General features: G+C 36.9%; 2 protein-coding genes across 8 annotated transcripts in view; both read left to right on the forward strand.

The window, feature by feature from the left end:
- The window catches only part of Kcc (solute carrier family 12 member kcc), a 220,783-nt gene that overhangs the window by 62,945 nt on the left and 135,604 nt on the right, over positions 1–22,234 (forward strand). Inside the window, exon 1 of one of the 7 annotated variants that reach the window (XM_076906415.1) lies at positions 14,785–15,105. The exons of the other annotated variants lie outside the window; for them this stretch is intronic. Within the exon in view, the coding sequence (XP_076762530.1) occupies positions 15,048–15,105 (58 nt within the window). The 5' untranslated portion in view covers positions 14,785–15,047. Of the gene's footprint in view, positions 1–14,784; positions 15,106–22,234 lie in introns of those variants that run through there. 7 annotated transcript variants of the gene reach the window in all.
- Positions 1–22,234, forward strand: part of Ca-ma2d (Ca[2+] channel Muscle-specific alpha2/delta subunit) — a 212,722-nt gene that overhangs the window by 18,226 nt on the left and 172,262 nt on the right. The gene's annotated exons all lie outside the window — the stretch shown is intronic.

Below are 22,234 nucleotides of genomic sequence, written 5' to 3' on the forward strand. Positions count from 1 at the left end.
ATTTTGCTGGATGAAGTTTGATAAAGTTCTACGTTTGACGAAAATTTTTTTTGGAAACTGTGGTGCGACGAAAAATTGAATTTTCATGAAATATTAGCTTTTAGCAGACGAAGCTTGTGGGAAGGTTCTTCGTTTGACATTCGTTCAAATAGGGGATGCAAATACATGGATGCGTTCCTTACAGACGAGGATGGGAACTGAAATGAGTTTCTACAAGAAAAGTTTTCCAGTTTAAGTGCTGCATACAGATTTGTCAATCTGTAACACTTAAAATTAAGTTCTTCAATTGTATGCAATAATTATCTAAAAGATAAATAGTTATACCTTTTGTTCATGTAATTGTAGAGAAAAAATAATTCATTTCTTTCCAATTTGTTAAATTTCTGTAAATATATTTTTTAAACGAGCGAATATTTCTGATCTGTTCAAATAATTAATATTTATTGTGAATATTTCGATGCTTTCAACATTGCAATATGTAAAATCGATGAGTGTATGTATGTTGCCAATATTATTGAACAGTGACAGAACATATATACTGAATAAAGAATAAAAGAAACGAGAATGATTAAATTAATAAATTAGTGAATAAATAAGAATTGTTAAATTCAGAAATTAAGAAAAAAACAAGAGTTGTTTAATTAATATATTAAAAAAGAAGTAAGAATCATTGAAAAATGCAATTGTTAATTTTCAAACAATTAGTTCTTCCTCGTCTTACGCACCCTCCTCTACATAGGACTTTGAAGTTGACAGAGTTATACACTTTGACATGGTTTAAAGTAGAGTAATAACTTACTACAGTAGAGTAGAAAAATGTGTTAAGTTCATAGTTTTACAGTTATTAATTAAACCAACAGAAAATGCTTTATCCAGTAACATTTCTAATTTCGATTAATTAACAAAATTATATAAAAAGATATAAATAATATATATAAATAAGATTCAACTCTCTTCTTCACGTACCCCCAATTTTTGTCTTTCACTGATATAAACCTCTTGCGAGTCGAATTTGACCCTCTAGCATCGATATTGATCCACTTTGGGGGTAACTGGTCTGTCACAATATAAAATAAATTTTGGTGAGGGAAACGGACATCAAAACTGATTGGATATAAAAGAAAAACTTTGAAAAAATAGAAAAATGCGCTCTTGGGTAACGTATACAGAATTTCCGTGTGTCCCTTCAACCATAACAAGTAATAAATCCAAGAAGCTCCTCGACTCGAACATTAAAGCAGTGAGGCAAAAAATTCGAAGCTACAATCGTGAACGTCTAATGGATCCATCTAGTAAAAGAATAACATTAAATTTTGTCTCGAGAGTAACAGCTTCTTGTGCTTAATAAATGAAAGATGAGAGTAAACTCTGTTAGACAGTGCTGTCTAAAAGTCACTATTTTATACTACTGCATTGACAATGAGAGTATCCAATAAAACAATTATTTTTCATCTGCCAGCAACGTTTTTTTAATTTGTGTAAACCAGTTAAGTGGACGAAAGTCACTATTTTATTCTACTGCATTGATAATGAGATAATTCAATTAAACAATCATTTTTCATCTAACAGCAACGTTTTTTAAATTTATGTAAACCAGTTAAGTGGATGAGGCTCGATCGAATTCTGCGACATTGCGATCAGGGTCGTGTATCCTTGTTCCACACGAAGGATCGTTAAGACCAGAATATCTAGTTAAAAATGCATGAGGTCCTTCCATTTCTTTGCTCTTCTCAAGGATTAGACTTCGCTGCGAGGGGTGAAAAAAATTGGATCGCTTACTGGTGTGGAACAAATGTTAATGCTGAACCGTCTAAGAAGGCATTATCGTACGAACCTTCGAGTTAAACGCAAGTCCAACACGCCTACGTATCATTACTTCGTCAAATCTATTCCATCAATTTCTACCAATTTCTTACACTGCACAAAAGTCCAATACTAATATTATCTTCATATTTATCTAAATGAGTAACACAAAAATAGCGATCATACAATGCTATCATTATATCATAATTAACACAATATAACATAAATATTAGGTTGATGGATACTAAAAAAAAATGGACGCTTTACGCAATACCTCAAAATCGTCCTCTTCCTCTAAATCAGCTGTTCGCAATAACGCAGCTCCTTCGAATCACGAAAAGGACAATATTTGCTTTCCAACGAGAGCGTAGCATCCAAGTGCAACGCGAAGAGTCAGTCATAAGTTGGCTGAGACAAAGGTTAGGCAGCGAGATGCGGTGGAAATCGTGCTGGCAAGCAAGGACGCGCGTAATGTGTCTACTATTCGAGGCAGCCGTGCCGTTTGCAACCGCCGGATGTCGGGACGTTCGCGTGGCTCGAGCGTCGCAGATGCTTGAAATCGTGCATGGGCCCGCCGTTCGTTCGAAACGCTCCAGCCAGTCGCGAAATGTCTGCCTCGTACGAGATGGAACGATTTTTCGAAACGAGAAACCTCTTTTGGTCGCGTTTAAAGTTGTTTCGCTTCTGGCGAACGGTCACTGACTGACTTTCGTCCCTTTCTTGGCCAATTTTCGTTGCCACGACCACTTATCGTGTCTTACTTGTGTAACTTTGAATTGAAGCTTTTTTCTTTGCGATCGATGGAGGTTTTCGACCATTTATTTAACTCTTTAGCCCATAACCACGAGTCTGACTCTGTGGTAAGTGGTAAAGAATTTGTGCCATAAGGAGAACTCACGAGTCTAACTTGTGGTAAACAATTTGTGCCACAAGTGAAAACCACGACTCTGACTCGTAGTCAGGAATTTGTGCATAAAATTTGGAGTATCATTGTCGAATTAAAGACGTTGTTTATTACTTCACAATTCCTTTTTTAGTCCTGAAATATACACGTCATAAGAAACGTACATTTTTGCGTCAATGCGAATTGCGAAATTTATTGAGAGAGCATTTTACTATATCCACGATCCAGCAAGCCAGTCGAGTCAAACCAGACAAAGACGCAACAGTGGGTCTAAAAAATTCAATACTTTGAAACTCAACATATTACAAAGGCAGAAATTGAGTATTTCCCTGTGATTTATTAAAATTAAACTAACAAAATTATTTTAGATTTATAAATTCGTTTAAAGCTTTTAGTCACCACTATTATAAATTGCTAATATATATTTGTCGCTGAAGATATCTTAAAGAAGACTGAAACTGAGTATCGTTTAAACAAGACACAGTATCGTCTTGTCGATGATGTTTTATTTAATAATAATCAACTATTCGAGACATGCAGCGTTGCCAGGTACTCTATTAACAAAAATATCTCACGTAAAATATAAAATAAAAGTATATATGGTATGAACGTATATGCACGCTTTTTGTACCTCAGCGTTCATTTTTCCAGAGTGTATATATACGCTTTTTGTATATGAATGATCATTTTTCGAGGGCGTTTGTATACGCTGTAGCGAAAGGATTAATTTGTTCTTTTCTTAAAATTATTTACTGTTCTTTTGTATTGATGTGCAATTGCAGTATGCGATGCGAGGTTTGCTTGCACACTTTTCAAATTTCTATTAAAATAATATGAAATAATATTTTTTTTATTTTAGTCTACAAAAAAGAAAGTGATACAATTTTTCGAGGGCGTATATATAAGTTCGTCAAAGCGAAAGGGATAATTTGTTCTTTTTTTTAATTTATTTACTGTTCTTTTGTATTGATGTGCAATTGCAGTATGCGATGCGAGGTTTATTTGCACACTTTTCAAATTTATATTAAAATAATATTTCCTTTACTTAAATCTACGAAAAAGAAAGTGACACAATTTTTCGAGGACGTATATATACGCGAGTCGAAGCGAAAGGATTAATTTGTTCTTTTTTTAAATTTATTTACTGTTCTTTTGTATTTATGTGCAATTACAATGCGTGATGCTAGGTTTGCTTGCACACTTTTCAAATTTATATTAAAACAATATTTCCTTTATTTAAGTCTACAAAAAAGGAAGTGATATAATTTTTCGAGGGCTTATATGTACGCCAGTCGAAGCGAAAGGGTTAATTTCTTTTTTTAAAATTTATTTACTGTTCTTTTTTATCCACGTGCAATTACAGAGTGTGATGCGAGGTTTGCTTGCACACTTTTCAAATTTATATTAAAATAACATTTCCTTTGTTTAAATCTACAAAAAAGAAAGTGACACAATTTTTCGAGGGCGTATATATACGCGAGTCGAAGCGAAAGGGTTATTTTGTTTTTTTTAAATTTATTTACTGTTCTTTTGTATTGATGTGCAATTACAATGCGTGATTCTTTTTTATCGATGTGCAATTGCAGTGTGTAATGCGAGGTTTGCTTGCAGCCTTTTCAAATTTATATTAAAATAATATTTCCTTTATTTAAGTCTACAAAAAAAAAGAAACTGATACAAACTCGCAATCGTCTCGCGATTGAAAAGTCCTCAAGATCGCGCAATCGTCGAATAATTCACGTTTCGTATACGCGTTCAACTGGTGTTACTTCGCCCTGAAGAGCCGTTGGCGTAGAATTTAAGCCGTTCAATCCACTGATCGTCGAGATCCCGTGCCAGTCGATATCAACAGCTGCTTAAAACGAACGATTGGCCCGCGAAGGACGCCGTCTTCCGTCGAGCGTGGAACGCGAATCAGTGATCGCGCGAGGGGTGTGGCGTGGATCGTTTTACCAACAACCACCCTGTATCGTGGCTCTCATCAAACTTTCATCGCCGACTATTTCCACCGCCTCTCGCTGTTACCATTTAAATAAAAAGTAGAGCGTAACTAGAGCCGCGGATGACCTGCGCGTTCTCTGAATTATTTACGAAAATCGTTCGATTTCGCTCGCTTTTAACCCCTCCTGCTTAATTACCATACGATTGAGAATTTTCGCAGAGCTCAGTCGATGAGCTCGACTGTGGAAGCCGTTGCAGAAGAAAATCACGCGATCTGTGAATGATTGGCTTGGTGTTGTTCGTTTATAGGTTAGGTTTTTATAGTTTTCAGAGTTACATGGTGATTTGTTGTTCTAAACATTGATATAGTTGGTCTAAAAAAATTTCGACCTCCAGTTTTGGACTAATCTTGCATTAAATTGTAGATTTGTAAGTAAAAATTTGATATAGTTGGTCTAAAAAAATTTCGACCTCCAGTTTTGGACTAATCTTGCATAAAATTGTAGATTTGTAAGTAAAAATTTGATATAGTTGGTCTAAAAAAAATTCGACCTCCAGTTTTGGACTAATCTTGCATAAAATTGTAGATTTGTAAGTAAAAATTTGATATAGTTAGTCTAAAAAAATTTCGACCTCCAATTTTGGACTAATCTTGCATAAAATTGTAGATTTGTAAGTAAAAAATTGATATAGTTGGTCTAAAAAAAATTCGACCTCCAGTTTTGGACAAATCTTGCATAAGATTGTAGATTTGTAAGTAAAAATTTGATATAGTTGGTCTAAAAAAAATTCGACCTCCAGTTTTGGACTAATCTTGCATAAAATTGTAGATTTGTAAGTAAAAAATTGATATAGTTGGTCTAAAAAAAATTCGACCTCCAGTTTTGGACAAATCTTGCATAAGATTGTAGATTTGTAAGTAAAAATTTGATATAGTTGGTCTAAAAAAAATTCGACCTCCAGTTTTGGACAAATCTTGCATAAAATTGTAGATTTGTAAGTAAAAATTTGATATAGTTGGTCTAAAAAGAATTCGACCTCCAGTTTTGGACTAATCTTGCATAAAATTGTAGATTTGTAAGTAAAAAATTGATATAGTTGGTCTAAAAAAAATTCGACCTCCAGTTTTGGACAAATCTTGCATAAAATTGTAGATTTGTAAGTAAAAATTTGATATAGTTGGTCTAAAAAGAATTCGACCTCCAGTTTTGGACTAATCTTGCATAAAATTGTAGATTTGTAAGTAAAAAATTGATATAGTTGGTCTAAAAAAAATTCGACCTCCAGTTTTGGACAAATCTTGCATAAAATTGTAGATTTGTAAGTAAAAAATTGATATAGTTGGTCTAAAAAAAATTCGACCTCCAGTTTTGGACAAATCTTGCATAAAATTGTAGATTTGTAAGTAAAAAATTGATTGCAAATATAATTGCTGTAATGTATAGCAGTTTTTAAGTAAAATAGAATGTAAAGGATGAAAATGATATCTCGAAGAGGTAATATAAATGATTTTTTGTATTATATAATGATTCTAAGCGTTTAATTGAATCTGAAGAAAAAAAGAAGCGCGCTGATGTAATTTAGACTTTGTGAAATGAAAAATGAACTGCTGAATTCAATTGCTTTTGAAATATTGGAAGAATCTTCTGGAGTATTTGAGTTTCTGTTACATGAACACCCGTTACGTGAACCTTCTATTATGTAAACGGTATTCTCACCGCGATACCATAAATAAACATAGATATTATTTCCCTTTGCAACGCGGAATCTATCATAATGATTCAGTTTCAAAGTGTGGCAAACACTTGCTCTTTTACATGAAAAATTCTCTCGACTGGGTACCTATATCCCTCATTTATTGCGCTACAAACACCTTCGTGTAGAAGTATCGAAACATCTATGTGAAACAGTTGCTAAATTATTCTTTTTTTATTTACTACCAACATTTGTAGAACATTTTAAAATAAAATATAGATCTTTCTTTTTGAAATTACGGAAAATTCGAATTTTCTAATAACGTATCTTATGATTCTACTATATTTTCTACTTTTCATCCCATTAGATACCAACAATTATCTAGTAAACGTCTCGTTGACAATATTAAAAAAATACTGAGCTTGTTTTGCATAAAATCTTAATCATTTAAAATAAAATATAGATCTTTTATTGATATTACGGAAAATTCGAATTTTCTATTAACTATTTCATGATTCTACTATGTTTTCTACTTTTCATCCCATTAGATACCAACAATTATTTAGTAAACGTCTCATTGACAATATTAAAAAAATACTGAGCTTGTTTTGCATAAAATCTTAATCATTTAAAATATTAAAATAATCGCATGATACAATTCAAACACTGCTATACTTCACCAAATACAACAAACAATATACATTACAAACATCAGTTTACTGATAATAATGACTACATATAATACAATATACTGTAATACAATAATAAGGATTCATCAATAATTACCAATTTTATTCTCACACATTCAAACATCAAACTACCCAACGAAGTCTAAAAACCCTAACCCAGCAAGCGCAAACCGAGCAGTGGCTCTTAAAAGCAAGTATCCCTCACGAATCGCGAACGAAAGAAAACGCAGGAAACGAGCCTTAACCAGGAAGATACAGAAAACCTAGGCGCGAGCAGCAAAAAAAAACCTACCCAACGAACGTATCAACGGAACTAGAGTTGATAAAACGAGAAACGACGACGGCGTTAAAGAAGAAAAAAAAAAGGTAACCACGACGAGCGAGAGAGAGCATGGAGGTTGGTAAATCCGCGGAGGCAAGCTGATATATAAACTCTCAGCGGAGTCCATACAAACCGAGCAGCAGACGCGAGCGATGGACGAAGAGGGAATGACGTTCGTTCCGGTTGAACCGATCAAGACAGCGCTAACGTCGAACGGGAGAGGGCGAGGAAACCGCGCGGTAAAGCCATAGCGTGGGAACCAGGGGGTGGAGGAGAGTGAGATGGACGACGAGAAAAAACGTTCAGAGAGATAGAGATAGATAGAACTAAGGGAAGAGAGAGAAAGTGGTGGACTGACGAGAAAAACGGTTGAGAGAGATAGAGATAGATAGAACTAAGAAGAGAGAGAGAGAGATGGACTGACGAGAAAAATGGTTGAGAGAGATAGAGATAGATAGAACTAAGAAGAGAGATAGAGTTAAGACAGAGATGGACGGACGAGAAAAAAGGTTGAGAGAGATAGAGATAGACAGAATTACGGGGAAAGAGAGAGATGGACGGACGAGAAAAACGGTTAAGAGAGATAAAGATAGATAGAACTAAGTAGAGAGAGAGATATGGATGGACGAGAAAAAAGGTTGAGAGAGATAGAGATAGATAGAACTAAGAAGTGAGAAAGAGTTAAGAGAGAGATGGACGGACGAGTAAAAAGGTTGTTAGAGATAGAGATAGATACAACTAAGTAGAGAGAGAGAGAGATGGACGGACGAGAAAAAAGGTAGAGAGAGATAGAGCTAGCTACAACTAAGTAGAGAGGAAGAGATCGACGGACGAGAAAAATGGTTGACAGAGATAGAGATAGATACAACTAAGTAGAGAGAGAGACATGGACTGACGAGAAAAAAGGTAGAGAGAGATAGAACTAGACAGATATAACTAAGTAGAGAGAGAAAGAGAGAGGGGTAGTTCCTAACGTAGCGTTAGCGAGCGAGGCAGTGGGGTGGCTGAGCGGGTGACGGGTTAGGTCGTGTGGGTGGCGGAGGTAGCTTACCCGGTGGGTAGTAGTAGGTGCGCACCCTACGCGGATACCAGGTGAGTGGGGCAGGGATAGCGAGCAACCCCCGGGACAAAACGCGAAAAACCACTTGTGCGTCTCCATCCTGGCTGGCTGCGCGCCCCTCGCGGTGTCCTGCGATCGTTGCTCGTTCGAACGTCGATTCTCCGCCCTGTCGACGATCAGTCAGTCAGTCAGTCAGTCAGTCAGTCACGGTCGGTGGTTCTCGTTTCGACGTCGACGCGGTGTCGCACGCTCGTGACGTGATTCGTCGTCGTCGTCGCCTAACGACGCGTCGTCGTCGTCGTCGTTCACGTCGTTCACGCGATCCATCGCCGCGTCCAGTTCGAATTCGACCGCGAACCGCGACGGTGCCGCTCGCGAGTCGCGAGTGCAGAAGCGACCGGATCGAGGGTCGCTCGACGAGTCGTTTTTCTTTCGATCGCGTCGTCGAAAGCCTCGAAGGGAGCAAGTGCTGAATACGAGGGGGAGAGAGAGAGAGAGAGAGGAGAGACCCAGGCACAGCGTGGGATGCGAGGAGAAGCCTTCATCGATCCAGCTTGAACCGGGGGTGAGCTGACACTGGCCCGGATCCTGAATCGACGATCGAGCACACACGTGATCCATCGTGGATCGAGGCTGGTGTCTCTTCTGTGCGCGTTCGATCCTCTTTCGATATCTCTTGTCCTCGACTTTTTCCTCCTGTTCTCGAGAAGGTTAACTAAGGGGTTGTTAGGGGGGTGGGGAGTGGTGTTGCAACAGGAGGAAGCTGGCTTCTTTGGGGTGAGCCCTGGTGCTCCTTTCCTACTTTAGCATTTTTATACCACTTTTGCTAGGTTTTATACTTCTTTTTTTTTTATTTTGCGCTTCTAATAGGAAATCGAGGGTGCACGTTTCGGATCGATGACTTTAAATCGCGCACTGGACGGGACTCGATGAAATTTTCACGAGTTTCCTTGCATAGGAGATACTTTATCCTTGCGACAGGTGCAGGTTCGCGTTGAAAATTAAAAGAATCGTTCTTAAACTTTAATTTTTATCTACTTAAATAATCGAGTGATTAAATCTCGAATTTTATATTCCCTTTTTTTTATTTTGCGCTTGTAATAGGAAATCGAGGGTGCACGTTTCGGATCGATGAGTTTGGATCGCGTATCAGACGGGACTCGATGAAATTTTCAGGAGCTTCCTTTCGCAGGAGGTACTTTATCCTCGCGACAGGTGCAGGCTCGCGTTGAAAACTAAAAGAATCGTTTTCAAACTTCAATTTTTATCTACTTAAATAATCGAGCGATTAAATCTCGAGTTATCGATACTCTTTCTTTTTTTAAGCTGTACGTTCTATTTTAGCCGCTTGCATTTTAAATTTCGCAGAAGGTACTTTATCCTTGCCACAGATGCAGCTCGCGTTGAAAACTAAAAGAATCGTTTTCAAACTTCAATTTTTATCTACTTAAATAATCGAGCGATTAAATCTCGAATTATCGATACTCTTTTTTTTTTTTACACTTCGCGTTCTATTTTAGCCGCTTGCATTTTAAACACCTGCTGCAATAAATGTCCTAACGCTTCGCAGTTACGAAAATACTCGACTGGAGTCGAAACAAACAACGAGTAATTGGCAGGGTGGGTTGCTCGCGATTACTTGTTGCTTGACGCGACACCTTTTGTTCCCTGTAAATATTCTAAAAATACGTGGTCGCCCGTTTGGTGGCCTCTCGCTCGTAATAAGCTCCGCTTTTATCAGAACCTCGCATTAATAAAACCCAGGAACGGAACGAAACGCGCGACGCGACTCGTTGTCGTTAAAATTAATTGAGCACGGCCTCCGCGGGGGTCGAACGAAACTCGAGCAAGCTATCGTCGATATTTTCATCGGCCATTGTTTTAATTGGCGTCGCGAATACTGCTCAACAAGTGCTCATTAAAATTTATAATACACTTCCTCGACTAGGAAGGACTCCGTTTATTGGCGCGCGTCGAACGACGAGGGCTGGTTTTACAAGCGGCTCGTTTTTCAACGGGAAATTTCATTTCATCGACGGAAACAGCGAACTGCACGCGACAGGCCTGTCCACCTGTCTCTCTCTGCACGTTGTTTCGGTAACCATCTGTGCTCGATGCATAAAAGCTCGCAGGAAATATCGTTTCGATGGCAAAATGGGGTAACGCGTACGAAATCGATGCGAGAGGCGACGCGCACCAACGCGTTATTAACGGCTACGATCAAACGATATCGTCACCCTTTGGTTTCTATGTTTCGATGATTTTTCTTGTTTACTGACACTAATTTTGTGGCTCTCTAAACTATTCTCTGTGTAACTTTGAAGTTTTGGAATATTCTCTGGTTTCGATGAGGTTTTTACCCCTTTTCATATATAAATTTACATTTCTACGTCTCAACGACACTAAATTTTGTCGAGTTTCTCTAAGCTATTCTTTGTACAACTTCGCATAGAATTTTAATAATTTTGCGATATTTATTTTAGCTTTAGTTTGCAAATTTTAATTTCTACGTTTCAGTGATCTTCCTTAACAACCATTAAATTTTGTCGAGTTTCTCTAAAATATTCTTTGTTCAACTTCGCACAGAATTTTAATAATTTTGCGATATTTATTTTAGCTTTAGTTTGCAAATTTTAATTTCTATGTTTCAATGATCTTCTTCCTTAACAGCCACTAAATTTTGTCGAGTTTCTCTAAGCTATTCTTTGTAAAACTTCGCACAGAATTTTAATAATTTTGCGATATTTATTTTAGCTTTAGTTTACAAATTTTAATTTTTCCATTCACTTTATTTAAGAAATATTTCCCTTAAACATTTTCTACCCTTTCTCAGCCCTCGTTTCATCACCGCGGATATTTAAAATCTACGTATCCGTTTAATTAAAAAAGTTAGTTTTCTAAAAACTTGAGAGTGATCGTTACTTGGAATTTTTGGAGACACATAGACGCGCGTATAAATTCTAAATGAAATTTATTCGAGCCCAGCCGTGCGGAAGGGTAAGCTGATTCAGCGATTTTGTTCGTTTCGTGGCAAATGGATCACCGTGCGAAAGTTGCACGTCATAAACGCGAGCTGCTGCTCGTTCTGCGAGGGTGTGCTTGCGTGTGTGCACGCGTGCACGAAGTAACGTGGCGAGCACCAACCGTGATCGACGTAACGCGTGATCGATCAGTGACGTGTTGCTGAAATAGCTGGTCAACGTTGCGCCCTTCCGCCCCAGTATCGCATGAATGTCACTCGTCCCGCGAATCGATTCTCCCGCGAAATATCGACCGGCCATTTTGGTACCACCCCTTCTCTCCTTCACACGTGGACAACGATTCTCAATTGTTCGTTGCTCTCCAGAAGAATTTTATTCTGATTTATTGCAATTCACCCTTTGACAGCGCGTAGAAAAAGTTCGAACCCTGTGTTTTGCTGTTTTGGTGTTTTAAAATTGAATTTTGTAGATTTGGAAAGAAGAAATGTATTTTGTTTATTTTATTGGGGAAGATCGAGGAATGGAGCAACTTGTTAATTTTTTTTGGTACCATCCCTTCTCTCCTTCACACGTGGACAACGATTCTCAATTGTTCGTTGCTCTCTAGAAGAATTTTATTCTGATTTATTGCAATTCACCCTTTGACAACACATTGGACGATATCGAATCCTATGTTTCAAAATTGAATTTTGTAGATTTGGAAAGAAGGAATTTTTTATGGGAGAAGATTGAAGAATAGACCAATTCTTTGATAATTTTAATTATGAAAATGGAGATTCAGCTAATTAAGCTATTGCATAGAAATTGTTGCAAGAACAGTGGTTGGGATTGTTTTTTAAAGTTGTAAAAGGATTTATTGAGCAGTTTTTTAAATATCACTTGTTCCATAAATTATGCAGAAAATTTATTATGACAGATTTTAAATAATAACAGTAATCTTTAACTTACAGTTAAATTTGTATTATTTTCATAAAATGTATTTTGTTTTTTGAAAAAGTATTAAGAAACATTTTTGAACTTTCCCCCTTTTTCAAGATTTTATTAATATAAGAATAATGAAAATATCGTGGTAAATTTATTTAATGATATTTAATTTATTCTAATTTCCACTGTAAATGTTGTCATTCGATGTTACTTATCCAAGGACTTTTGGTTTATCTCCGCCAGGGTTACGTGAAGTGATCAATCACAACTGGCTGTCATCGAATTAAAAGAATGAGAGGGGCATTAATTTTTCATCGCGATCACATGCTTTTGGGTATCTCCTCAATTTCATTGTTAATCATTCAGTGATATATAGTATAGGATTTTCGAATTGACGCGATAAAACAGAAAAGAGACAAATAAATCCGTCGTGCTAAAACGTCACGTTAAAAATGGAGGAGAAATTAAATTTATCAACCGTTGCATAAACGAAATTTTCTCATAAAAAGTGCTGAAAAACAATATTTATTTTTTTTTAATTTCTTCAATTACTAACAAAGTTTGTTCCATAAAAATGAAAAGTGTACGGTTAAAAAGAGATCGTGGAGAAAGGAATTGTGTAAACTCAATTGTAAAAACCAGCAATTATTTTTCGTATTATAAAAAAATTCCTTTCCAGTTTTTCGAGGCTTCAAAAAATTTTACGTTCCTCTTACCTGCTAGGAATTTTTTTAAAACAAGTTTCTCGTGAAACAGATTATTATATAAATTCTTGTACGATAAAAGTTTGATGGAAACGAATATTTTTCGAACGCTCTCGTAAAATGAATAAAAGCTGAATTAACGTATACTAAATTTATTTCACAATATTATACGTTAATCATAAAATGTCCGTTGTAGACTGATTGAAAATATCAATTTAAAGTTCAACCATTATTCTGGTATTATTTGTCAAATAATATTCGAAATTTTATTATAATTCCTGTGAACATATTTTTACTCTGACAAATAAAGAAATTTATAGTTCGATCATTTTTTCAAATAAATTGCAATGTAGTTATCGAAAAGTTCGAAAACGTTTTAAGTCCTGTTAAAAAGAAATTATGTAGCTGATTCATTTTATTCTTCTCAGCACTTAAATCGTCCTTACGTATCTTAAAATCTTTTAACAGCCACAATAAAAATAGTGTCACAAATTAAAAAAAAAAATTTTTGAAGTAACTGAAAAGTCCCTAGATTTGGTAATTTTGGGAACGCTCGATCGATCTGCTTCTCGCTTGGTTACACCGTGGATATTGTTCGACTTTTTTCGTGGAGCTCGCGATCTAAATGAAGATTGATGGACGTCCCAAAGCGTTCTCGAAAACTGCCGGAAATCCATTCGACCTGCCGGGGAACGCCCCTTCCGTGTCTCACCCCGGAACAGGTCGATCGAACAATTCCCAGGGGATATAAAAGCACAAGTTTTCATTGTCTGAGCCTCCACTCTGATACCTCTGCTCGCTCGTTCGAGTGGACTTCTTGCACAAAACGCGGTAATCAATGATCGGGGACTCAATGGCAGGAGGGTCATTTCGTCCACTGGAATATGCTATGGCGTCTTCGTCGTTACCGTTATTTTTCATTCGTTAGTCAAATTATTTGCGTTCCAAAACATTACTTCACGCAATAACAATTGAAAGTTACAGAATTATTTCTGTACTGAAACATACCATTTTTGTTACCCTTTTTATTTTTCTTGTGCCATTTAAGTTTTGTTATTTTATCTTAGAAAGCAAAATTTTGGGGATTGAAATTCAACTTTCAGCGTCATCTTCTTAAAAGAAGAAAACTTCTTTCTTATAAGTCATTTAATTAAAAAACTCTAAGACTTATTTGCGTTCGAAAACATTGAAAGTTAGAGATAATTATTTCTGTACTGAAACATACGATTTTTGTTACCCTTTTTATTTCTCTTGTGCCATTTGACTTTTGTTATTTTATCTCAGAAAGCAAAATTTTAGGGGTTTGAAATTCAACTTTCAGCGTCATCTCTTTAAAAAAAGAAAATTTCTTTCTTATAAGGCATTTAACAAAAAACTCTAAAACTCAGTTTCAAATAAAAATTACAATAACACCAAAGTTCGCAAGCCTCAATCATACACACTCTAACTCCCAAAATGGCAAAAATTGACCTCTTACCTTCCAACTCGACCAACATCAAACCCACACCATTCACCATCTCCATCCTCCTTAATACCTCACAATAAATCCACCTCGACCAAAAGCTCACCCTAACTCACCCCAAAAAAGCACCGTCGCCGACGAAAATAATTTCGTTCAAAGTTCTCGCGGCAACTGGTCAGCGCGTTGCTCAGAAAAAAGCGCGGAACATTCGAACGGACATTCCCCAGATAACAGCCTCCTCCAGCTTCGTAATCGGGCCACGAAGAAGCCATTGATCCCCTCGCGCGAGCGAAGTGACAAACAACAGAGGAATATTATCTAATCGCGCGTCGATCGTTTATCAGTCGCGTCAGCGGGACAATTTCGTAATTAATTCACGGCTCGACGCCTCCTGCGGTGGATTTGTAACGATCAGCGGTGGTTAGAACGTTGATAGCCGCGAGCAGCGTCGCGGAGGAGGTTACTGCTGGATGTTTTTGGGGTCGCGCGGTTGAAAGGCGTGGAATCGAACGAAGAAACGGAAACGAACGCGAAAAGGCCGCTGTAGGAGAGAAGAGGGACCATGAGCAACTCAGGGGCCATTCCTCTGATCCTGGTGAAGACGGAGCAGCTCGTCGAAGGCAAGTACCGTCGTTCAGTCCTTTTTCTCATTCTCGCTGCTCGATCGCGCTGGCGACGGCCCATTGTCAATGGCCGGACGTCCCGCTCTTCACAGCCAGGAAATGATGTTGGTACCGACTGTGCCTATCGAACGACAGCGCGGCCTAGATCTTGCCTTTTGTCTTCGTGCTCCTTTTTTCTTATTCTCGAGGCTGCAATTTTTTAAATTCATTTCTTTTTCGACACGCCAGTGAAAACGATTTTGATATTCGAGGATTTATCGTCTTCGTGCTCCTTTTTTCTTATTTTCGAGGCTGCGTTCTCTTTGGACACGCGAGTGAATACGATTTTGATATTCGTGGATCTAGTGGATTATTTAAGGTTGTTGTTGGTACCAACTGTGCCTATCAAATGGCAGCGCGGCCTAGATCTTGCAAAGGCAAAAGTTAACTTCGTGCTCCTTTTTTCTTATTCTCGAGGCTGCAATTTTTTAAATTCATTTCCTTTTCGACACGCCAGTGAAAACGATTTTGATATTCGAGGATTTATCGTCTTCGTGCTCCTTTTTTTCTTATTTTCGAGGCTGCGTTCTCTTTGGACGCGCGAGTGAATACGATTTTGATATTCGTGGATCTAGTGGATTATTTAAGGTTGCTGTTGGTACCAACTGTGCCTATCGAACGACAGTGCAGCCTAGATCTTGCCTTTTGTTTTCGTGCTCCTTTTTTCTTATTTTCGAGACTGCGTTCTTTTTGGACACGCGAGTGAAAATGATTTTGATATTCGTGGATCTATCGTTTAGTGGATTATTTAAGGCTGTTGTTGGTACCGACTGTGCCTATCGAACAGTAGCGCGGCCTAGATCTTGCACAGGCAAAAGTTGACTTCGTGCTCCTTTTTTCTTATTTTCGAGGCTGCGTTCTTTTTGAACACGCGAATGAAAACGATTTTGATATTCGTGGATCGAGTGGATTATTTAAAGTTGTTGTTGGTACCGACTGTGCCTATCAAATGGCAGCGCGGCCTAGATGTTGCAAAGGCAAAAATTAACTTCGTGCTCCTTTTTTCTTATTTTCGAGGCTGCGTTCTTTTTGGACACGCCAGTGAAAACGATTTTGATATTCGTGGATCTAGTGGATTATTTAAGGTTGTTTTCGAAGCGTAGCTTTTTGGTAGTTTTAGTCGATACGATTTGTAGTATTCTTTTGTGAATTGTTGAAATCGTAACGTGGATGCTGCATACGGTCAGTGTGAATACTTTATACGTGCAAACTGTGTATAAATGCAGACGTTTGTATTATTTAAACGGTTTTGCGATTAATGAACACTGAGACTTATTTGTACATTTATCAGTTTTTATAAAAAAGGGATTAATACTGCAAATTGCGCTTTTAAATTGATACGATCACTAAATACTCGCTACATTTTACGTTGATATTTTATTTATCCAATTAAAAACGATGATATTCGTATTTAAAAACGATTAAGCGAGCTTAGCGATTGTCAGATAGGCCACGAAGTGTGTTTTTAGGAATTGAAAATTCGCGAGTGCAAACGAAAGTTTAATTTCGGCAGTTTTTTGTTCGACGCATATAAAAATTTAAGTCTCATATCATTTGCACTGCGAATACAAATTAAATATACCATCTTTATCGTTATAATTTCGTTAAGCGTTTACAATTTACCATAAATTTGCTTTCCACGCGAGGAGCTCCACGTTTCAGTTTACATTTGACACGAGGACGGTCGCCAGCTTTTTCCCGAGAATTTTCTGTCGCGAGCGCGTCCAGGCGAGCCACTCGTGCCAGACTTCGCGCCGAAAATGTCCCGTTTGCTCGCCAGGAATATTCTGCACCTCGCGATTTTTGCATTTCACGCTCCTGCTCGCTTCGTTTCTTTCCTATTCGATCTACAAGTCTAACGCTTCTCTAATTCCACTGCACAGCTCGTGAATTTCTACAATTTAGCATATAATAAAAAAAAGGTCCTTTTTTAAATTAATTATCGTTGTGAAATGAAGGGAACAATAATGTTCCTTTTTTATATCTCAATTTTAGCGTACAGCTCTAACGCTTCTCTAATTCCACTGCACAGCTCATGAATTTCTATAATTTAACATATAATAAAAAAGTCTTTTCAAATTAATTATTTATGTGAAATGAAAGGAACAATAATGTTCCTTTTTTATATCTCAGTTTTAACGTACAGCTCTAACGCTTCTCTAATTCCACTGCACAGCTCGTGAATTTCTATAATTTAACATATAACAAATAAAGGTCTTTTTTCAAATTAATTGTTTATGTAAAATGAAGGGAACAATAATGTTCCTTTTTTATATCTCAGTTTTAACGTACAGCTCTAATGCTTCTCCAATTCCACTGCACAGCTCATGAATTTCTATAATTTAACATATAATAAAAAAGTCTTTTCAAATTAATTATTCATGTGAAATGAAGGGAACAATAATGTCCTTTTTTATATCTCAATTTTAACGTACAACTTTAACACTTCTCTAATTCTACTGCACAGTTCATAAATTTCTATAATTTAGCATATAAAGTTTTTTTTTAAATTGATTATTCATGTGAAATGAAGGGAACAATAATGTCCTTTTTTATATCTCAATTTTAACTTATTCGTCTTTATCATATATCAAAATGGCTAAAGTAACACTTTCTGTATCTTTAACCAGTTAACTGTGGAATTTAGTTTCAAAAGATCAGCACAGGGTGCGGAATTAAAAACAAGCAACGACGTGTATACACGTCGAACGAAGGGCAAATGGTACTATTATACATTTTACGAAAAACGAGGAAGGATTACATTTTTCTTCGTCGAAAAAACTGACAATTCGTTTCTGAATACGTTATTCTTGCTAAAAGCTTGAGAATTGTCAAAAAAATAATAAAATACATAAAGAAGAAAAATAAGAGAATAGTTTACAAAATTTCAAGCTATGTATATAAAGAGAACATATCATCAAATAATATTCTTATTACATTTTATTGAAATTTCGAGTTTTTGTAGTGAATGGTAATTATTTATTTTACACGACGAGTATACACGTCAAACGCGCTTAACTGGTTAAATTTTCACACCAATGGCAATTTTAGTGAGTTATTAAACTTAGTCTTGAATAAGGAATTAATAATGAATTGTAAGTTATTTATTTCAACAAAATTTCTTGGAAAACACGAGCGTGGCGCAATGCAAATGGTTGTTACGCGGATCCATCGAACTTCTACGTCTAACCAACGCTCGCTTGTTCCAGTGACTGGCACTTGGATAGGTCTCGCGAGCGAATCAGCGCGCGGTAACCGCGTTAGCCAGAGGAACAGGCTTTTCTTCCCTGTCACTCGTAAATTCCCAACGCGGAGGCAACCCCTTCGGGATTTCTCGCGGTCGATGTATTTGTACGTTCGCACGGAAACGGCACGAGCCAATCGAGCAATCCCCGTCGAGTAACGGATTACCTATTCGACGATTTATCTACCGACGCAACCGTGCGAGCGCGTTCCCATCAAATTTCTTGCTTCGCCGTCGTCGAACGAGATTAACGAGGAAATTTCTATTTCTCCTAGCTTTTTAATTCTGCAACTACTATTTTTTTATTATTGTGGTATCAAAGATGATATAAATAGTACACTTAATGTTTTTTTTTTTGTAATTGTAGATAGTAACATTGTAGGAATTTTTTATTTTTTAATCTTGAAAAGTTAGACGATTCGAATTAAAAAATTTGTTAGTGCTTCTTGTATGAATTTACGATTTTTATTGAATGATTCTTGCAAATATAGAATTACGATTTGCAAGATATTTTGGAAAACTGGAGTAATTTTTATTTTTAAGGAAATGTGGTCTACTCTCTACTCTACACTCTGAATAAATCAAATCCAACTAAGAAAAATATCACGTACAAATTTTATGAAAATCAACGCATCTATCGATATCCCCAATGAAAATCAAAAAAGTTTCCCGTAATCGCATAGCTCAGGTCACATTGAAGATCCTTATCGCACAACATCCAAGTATACCCCTCATTCGTCCAAAAAAGCAGTATAAACTTGCAGAAAATTTCCAAAGCATCCTAAAATGAAATTCAAGTATTATCCTCTCGAAGGTCCTTATTGTACAACAACCACTATCAACACTCCCAATGAAAATAAAAAAAATCTTCCTCAATTGCATAAATTAGGTTACATCAGAAATCCTCATCGCACAACAACCAAGTACACCTCTAATTCACCCAAAAAAAGCAATAAAAACTTGAAGAAAATTTCCACAGCGTCCCCAAATAAAATTCAAGAATTGTCCTCTGGAAGGTCCTTATCATAAAACAACCACTATCAATGCCCCAATGAGAATAAAAAAAGTCTTCCTCAATCGCATAGGGCAGGTTACATCGAAGATCCTTATCTTATAACAACCAAATACACTCCTCATTCAACCAAAAAAAGCAATAAAAACTTGCAGAAAATTTCCACAGCGTCCGCGAATAAAATTCAAGAATTATCCTCTCGAAGATTCTCATCGCACAACAACCAAGCACACCCCACATTGATCCAAAAAAAAGCAATAAAAACTTACAGAAAATTTCCACAGCGTCCCCAAATAAAATTCAAGAATTATCCTCTCTTTCAATAATCCCGCGCATTGTGCCCGCCATTCTACAGTAAGGAACAATGCTGGGACATTTTCAGAGAGATCCTCGTTGGATTACCAGCGCCCAGCGTATCCATGATAATAACAGTGGTTCGTAGAACGTGTCCTCGAGCAGAGAAACACGTTCTACGTTGCGAATGGAGAATAGACGCGGAATAAAAGAGGAGGAGACGCTTTTATCCCTCAGTGGGGGACACAAGAAGTCGAGTGTCAACGGGACTGGTCACGTGGCCATCGTGAAATCGTTACGTAAGGGTTTGTTGCGTAACCTGACACGCATCGAGCAGTTTGTCAGGGATTTTCGTTAAAAGTTGCGCGACGTGGACAGAGAAAACTCTGTGGTAATGGCCGCGAGTGTTTAAAGCGCGTTCGTAAATACAGCTCGGTTCTGGGGCGGTTAACGAGGTTTCTTAGGAGCTTTTATGACGCGCTCGAGTTCTCCGCGATGGCGGTTCAAGCCGCGCTGGGCTCGTTTAATGCGCTTGGAAGTTTAACCTTCTTACAGTTTTAGAAAATTATGAACGTGATGGAGGGAATAGTTATGTTTATGCAAAATATTGATCTCCTCGATTAGGGCGTGTTGGGATGGAAAGATCTCCATTTCAGGACTGTTAATATTTTTTTACTAATTACTAGTACATGCAGTTATATCATTTTAATGAGATAAATAGTTTAAGACTAAATTTAGATGGCACAGGTAAATGACTTCGCTCTGTATATTATTTTCTAATGTGTTAATTCATTTGTTCCATATTTGGCCATTTTAGTGAGCAGTCAAAAAGTTAAATTACATACTATTACATAATACGCTATTTAACACAGTTGTGAATAATTTAACTCGTAACTGCTTGGAAGTTTAACCTTCTTACAGTTTTAGAAAATTATGAACGTGATGGAGCGAATAGTTATGTTTATGCAAAATATTGATCTCCTCGATTGGGGTGCGTTGGGATGGAAGGATCTCCATTTCAGAGCTGTTAATACTTTTTTTACTAATTATTAATGCATACAGTTATATCATTTTGATGCAACAAATAGCTTAAGAGTAAATTTAAATGGCACAGGTAAAGAATTCCCTCTATATATTATTTTTTAATGTGTTAATTCATTTGTTCCATATTTGGCTATTTTAGCGAGCAGTCAAAAAATTAAATTACATATAAAGAATACATACTATTACATAATACGCTATTTGTGATAGCGTATTATTATATAATACGCTATTGTGTTGTGTTTGGTTAATCTAATAATTAAGATTAAAAATTCTGAATCTGGAAGACTCGAGAAAATAGAAAAATCGTTCACAACGAGTCAAGATTAAAAACTCTGAATCTGGAAGCGTCCATAGAGCTCTAAGGGTTAATCTAATAATTAAGATTAAAAGTTCTGAATCTGGAAGACTCGAGAAAAAAGAAAAATCGTTCACAACGAGTCAAGAATAAAAGCTCTGAATCTGGAAGCGTCCATAGAGCTCTAAGGGTTAATCTAATAATTAAGATTAAAAATTCTGAATCTGGAAGACTCGAGAAAAAAGAAAAATCGTTCACAACGAGTCAAGATTAAAAACTCTGAATCTGGAAGCGTCCATAGAGCTCTAAGGGTTAATCTAATAATTAAGATTAGAAGTTCTGTATCTGGAAGACTCGAGAAAAAAGAAAAATCGTTCACAACGAGTCAAACGTTCGAATCTCGAAGAGGCGATCGCGACTGAATGCATTGTATTCCCAGCACTCGAGTTTCGTTTTCCTTTAAACGGGCCGTGAACGGCCCTGAGAGATACCTGGAGAGGTCCGTGTGATTTACGCGGCACCCGGTATCCGTAGCCGCGGCAGGAAAGCTTTTAAACCGTTCAACGGCAAAGATATACGTTTTCTCGGTCGTAAGTAACTCGAACCAAGTTAGATCGAGCGATCGTTAATCCTTAAAGCCCCGCTGGCAACACGATCGCCGATACTCACTTCCGCGCGTACATCTTCGCGCATACGTTTCACCAGCCCCGACTGGCTTCATTTCCAGAGATCAACCGGTGAAACGTAGAACTTTGCTGTTTACCCTGAAACAGTCGTCACTGTGTACCTGTTACGATTCGAGAAGTTGCGAGTGCAGAAAGATTTGCGTCATAATTTGCATCTTTAGAGCGTTTTTAAATATCGATTAATTTGAACATTGTAGAAGGAGAATGGCAAAGTTCAGAATTTGGAACCGCCAGCTTTTTCTTTTATGTGGCATAGAATGAAGAAAGGTATATATGTGAAAAGTACAAATTAATGAAATGAGAGGGAATTAAGAATAACATATAGAATAATTTTTGCATAATTTTCAGATGTCAGTTAATTTGAAAATGGCAGAGTTCAGAATTTGGAATAGTTATGCTTTTCCTTTTAAGTGTCATAGAAAGAAGAAAAGCATAGATGTGGAAAGAACAAATCAATGAAATGAAAGGGAATTAAGAATAACATATAGAATAGTTTTTGCATAATTTTCAGA

This window comes from Xylocopa sonorina, chromosome 13 (genome assembly GCF_050948175.1).
Source record: "Xylocopa sonorina isolate GNS202 chromosome 13, iyXylSono1_principal, whole genome shotgun sequence".
Classification (NCBI taxonomy): Eukaryota; Metazoa; Arthropoda; class Insecta; order Hymenoptera; family Apidae; genus Xylocopa; species Xylocopa sonorina.